Consider the following 4,957-nt stretch of genomic DNA (forward strand, 5'->3'; position numbering starts at 1 on the left):
AGCCGAAAGCGTTGTTGGACTTGCTCTTGCTGCTCGTGTTTCTCGAAGTCGGTGGTTTTTCAGTCTGATATATCACTTTGATTTGAGGCTTCGGCTTGCCTTGCTGAACGAAGTGATTCTCTTGCTCCTGAATCAGATTCAGCAGGTTCTCCGGAATACTCGGAGTGGCTGTTACCTTTTGTTGATACGTCTTGGGAGAGACCGACGTGAAAATCGTGGGTTTGCTCGTGGTCGTGGTCCTTGTTGTCGTCGTCGTTGCTGGTATCGGCGTTGTGGTGTATTTCTTCTGATGAGTGGCTATTGCTTTGAGAAATAGGTCCGTTTCCGATGGAGTGATCTTTCTTGCTGTTGGCAGAGAGACGAGGACAGGAGATGTAACTGTGCTAAGAGGAATCGTGCTTGGGAAGGTGACAGGAATCGGCGAGGAAGTGGTCGAAGTAAGTTTCTGGAGTTGCTGAAGTCGTAACAGTTCCTGCTGTCTTCGTACTTCCTGTTGTTCTAGCAACAATTGCTGCCTCTGTTTCTGCACCAATTCCAACTCTCGTTGCTTCTCTAGATATTCTTGCAGTTGTAACGTTTGCTGATCGCTGAACAGAGGTTGTGACAGGTCTTGTTGAAGATTTTGAAACTGGCCGTTTGGGTTCTGGTATTGACTACTGAATTGTTGTTGCTGGAATTGCTGTTGCTTGGCTGGTTGACCTTGTAATTGAGCTTGGGTGTTTAAATAAGTTGGATTGCTGAGTTGTTGCGTTATCTTTTGCTGTTGTTCTTGAATTAGCTGCTGCACTTGTTGCTGTTGTTGTAACAATTGCTGTATCTGTTGCTGCTTCGTACGATCTACTTTATATTTGGCTAGGGTCGCGTACGAAGCGCTCGTTTGAGGTTTCGAGGCAACCTGATCGAAGCTCGAGAAAGAAGATCCTCGAGAATTGGATGACGTGTCTTGCTGAGAATTCGGTCGTCTGTAACGTTGCTGATGCTGTTGAACGTCGCTCAGTATTTGAGCCTGTTGCGAGGCGGAGAGACGAGGTCTTGGATCATGCGGTGCTCGACCCTAAACAAAATTGCACACGTGTTTGTCATACAGTTTCTTTTATTAACAAATACACCAGGTGTTGGGTAAAATAATAAGCAGATTTATGCAGAAATTTTACTTTCTTCTCTAACCGTTTCACTGCTGTCGGCGCCTACGGGCGCTTTGAAAATATTTCATCCTTCGTGTTTGTCCTTTGCGCGCTTAATACAAGAAATTTAGATACGATAAATAATTCGAATTTTGACTTTAAAATATTTTAAAAAATTTTGAAACGCCAGAACTAACGATTTTCTGGCTGCGATTGAAGATCTATCGTTACACGCTAAAATCTGCCGCGGTGAAAGGGTTGAAAAGAGTCGAATTTTTGAAACGATCAATCAACAACGTCCCGTTAACACGTGAAAAGTGTGAACAATGACCGCGGAAGTTCGCATCGATTGCAGAAGATGTAATTTGTGCTAGTCACACACGTGTTAATTATCGGCACTTATAGATTGGGTAATTACCGGCAAGTGAATGCAGCCCGCCTGTTCGTTGGCAATTGTAAAATTAATAAACAGCTTTGTTCAGGAACGAAAGGAAGAGAGTCCGATGCGATTAAGATCGCGATAATTAAGCAAAGCATTGTTCCAGTCTCCCTTCTACGCGTCAAGGTGTACCGGCGGCTGTGAGAATTCTGCCTCGAGAAAGTATAACTCGTCGCGGTTTTCATTTCGCAGCGTCCTCGCGTAATAACTCATTCGACGATCTCGAATTTAAAATCGAGATCTCTTATATTATTTCGAAGCGACCGCGGAGTCGCTGTTTTTCTTTTCTTTCACTTCTTTCCGTGCCGTTTCTTCTCGTTACCTTTCCCTTCGATGCGACTCTAAATACGGACGTGTACCAACTTTGCGATGTCGCGCTCGAAGAAAATCATTAGAACCGATGACGAAACGTGTACTTCGATCGTGATTAGAATACGAAAGTTTCTCCTTGATGGAACTGATTTGAATAATCTGTAGCTCTTGGTTCGTTGTTATTTTACAGTACGAGGCACGTTTAAAGGTAACTCCTGAAACTTTGCGACAAGTGATGGAAAGCGTGGAAAATGAGCACATTTGTGTCGTTAAGAAGAAGACGGTCGTTCAAGTCTTTGCCACGAGTCTGACACGTTGTTGTAGGTTAAAGGATTAAGTGTTTTAATTCAGCGATACCCAAATATCTGCTCCTAGTTTCGAGGAATTGGAGCAAACCGGGCATCACAGTACGATAATAAGACCAATCAATCGCACGATGTTCGAATAGGCTAACAAGCATACAGGACAAACCGGTTAGGACGAGTAATTGGAGCAGGTTTTATTTCTCACCGAGGCTAAAGGGAAAAGAAGGAAAAACATTGGGGGAAAAGTTGAGTGGGACGTGTTATTTAAGAATAAGTGAATAATGAATTACGTTTGACGGTAGAAAAATGTAAGAACGTGCATAGTTGCAATGAAACGGTAGATTTTATGTCATGATTCGAAAGTGAACTGATTACGCGGTACTTTCAAATTCAGCGTGCTTTCAGTTGGAAATTCTCTTGGTACTGACTTTTTGTTACAGTTCTGTAATAGGAAATAGTATTACCTTAAAGTTAGTAAAATTGAAGATTTCTAACACATATTTATTCGAATGTTCTTTATTCGACTGGAACAGTGGATTGTTGATAAACTAATGTCCCTCTTAACTTTTACATAAACTGTCTTTATTTAATTTGAGTTTTACCGGAGAAAATGTCCGAACTGTGCGAGTCGTACAACAAGAGTGAATAAATCTGGTCAGGAAAATATCAGCTCTCACTTTTTTTAAACAAAAGACCCTCTCTACGTGTTCATTTTTGACAGTAGCACTTGAAACGTGCACTCGAGGACGAAATGTCCAACGTTCTTTCTCGTCGATTCTTTTTATTATCACCTAATTTGTGTTCATATACACGAATTATCCTTCCTCTAGAATTGTCTCGAAATTTTGCAGTAACTCGTTGTAACGATAGAAAAAATTGACGTAACTTTGTTGGAAAAACTAGATTTCGCAAAAAATTACAATATCTCGTTCGGTGAAAAGTATTATGTATCAACGATAAGTACGTCTCTTCACTTGTCACGTGGTAAAGCCAAACTACCGGTACCCGCTATGAAAACAGTGAACTATAGTTACCTCGTTTATGCATTTCTCTGACTTCCTCTTTTTCACTAACATCGCCAAGGCATGTTATTGTTTCCTTTTTTTTTTCTTACGTTTCTTGCAGGTTGATTAATTAGTTACGTAAATACCAATGCTGTATAGCGCAGGGAAAGAACTTGATTGATTATAACACAACCTGATTAACATCCGTATATCCTATGTTGCGTAATAGCAACTCGAGCACTCATCGGCGCGGAAATAAGGTTTTTCTGAGTTGAAAGAAATGCACGACCATGTTAGTTTTCTCCGGTTAACGAGGAAAATTCTGTCTCCGGTAACGAATAATTTAGGCTTAGAAAGTGAAAATTATAGAAAAACTATGCAGTCCTGTCCTGTGATGTAAACAATAAGACATTGTTCAACCTTTTGTACGAATTTACGTAAGAAATTTGTTCGTAGATACGCTTTCTTCGAAAGCATAACCAAGTTATGCACATTTTCTTACACTGATATTATACTCGAACTTACGGAAAGGACCGAACCATCTTCGACGCCGTTATTAACCCTTTCCGGTCCGAACAGTCCGGTTAATTCGCACTCGTTTGGCCACTGTACCGTGTAGTTCGCCGTTAGTTCGATATTTCTTATTAATTATTATTAGATGATTGCAAAAGTTCGTGCCCGATTCGAAAATGAAACACAAGAGGTGTATCTTTGGATAGGAATACAATATAACGCTAAAACAAACATCTGTACTGAAGTACGATAAGGTCCCCGCCACCTCTGAAATTCGGGCACGAACTTTTGCAATCATCCAATATTTCGATAGTGGAAATATTCATTTAAGAATTAATTCAAGAATGAATACTTCAAGAATTAATATTATTAATTCAAGAATGAATATTTCAATACTATTAGGTCATCCTGTAAGTTCGTGTCGAATTTTATAATTTAGATCAATATTTTCAGCGAACCTTTAAAATTGATGAAAAACAAACCAAAGTGTCTTCTCATTCCACAACTTTTTCCTATTTCTTTTTTTCATAAGATCATTATGTCGTCCCTACAGAATTTTTTTGGATTTTCATTAAAATATTTTTCGCTTTCGATACGAACTTATGGGATGACTTAGTAGTTGTAAAATATCAATTTTCATTTATCATCGTTTATAATTTATAATCTATCGTTCTACGATATCCGAAGGCAAAAATTCAAAGGGTTAACGTCTTACGTCCTATCTAAAAATGCAACTGTAATTCAGCATTCGATTGTACGTATTACTCGAGCTCGATAAATCGAGGCTAAATATTAGAATAGGTAGGTAAGTATCAGACGCAGAGAGATTAGTATGAAATTCCTCCTTGGCGATTTCATCGATCGCACATTCCCTGACGTAACGAGATCACGCGCAGGTCTGTTCGGACCGCGGAACGGTGGCCACGGGTTTCCCACAGGTGATGTGAAAAAAACTGTAAATCTGGGCGTGGCTTCCTATCTCTCTCTCGTATCAACGATCCACAGACACATGCCGCAGAACTATCTCCAGAAGTATCGCTCTCCGACTGGACGAAACCGTTCCTTCGTAGATTCGTAAGCCGATCTCGTGGATTTCCTTCGTGTGCTGTCGCAAAAGTGCGGTGGAAAGCCTTATAAAGCAGATCTTTCTCGCGGTAACCCAACTGTTAAGGCACACACGGACGTCATAGTGAACGGACGATGATCACTTGAACTCGATACGTGGAAACGCGTTCGATGAAGTTACGTTTTCTGCGATCA

General features: G+C 40.4%; 1 protein-coding gene across 1 annotated transcript in view; it reads right to left on the bottom strand.

Moving 5' to 3' along the window:
• Positions 1–4,957, bottom strand: part of LOC108572056 — a 28,529-nt gene that overhangs the window by 8,215 nt on the left and 15,357 nt on the right. The window contains 2 exon segments of the mRNA XM_017934243.1: positions 1–16; positions 19–1,054. The exon segment at positions 1–16 is cut by the window's left edge and continues 651 nt beyond it. Coding sequence (XP_017789732.1) covers positions 1–16; positions 19–1,054 — 1,052 coding nt within the window.

This window comes from Habropoda laboriosa, unplaced genomic scaffold (genome assembly GCF_001263275.1).
Source record: "Habropoda laboriosa isolate 0110345459 unplaced genomic scaffold, ASM126327v1 scaffold67, whole genome shotgun sequence".
Lineage (NCBI taxonomy): Eukaryota > Metazoa > Arthropoda > Insecta > Hymenoptera > Apidae > Habropoda > Habropoda laboriosa.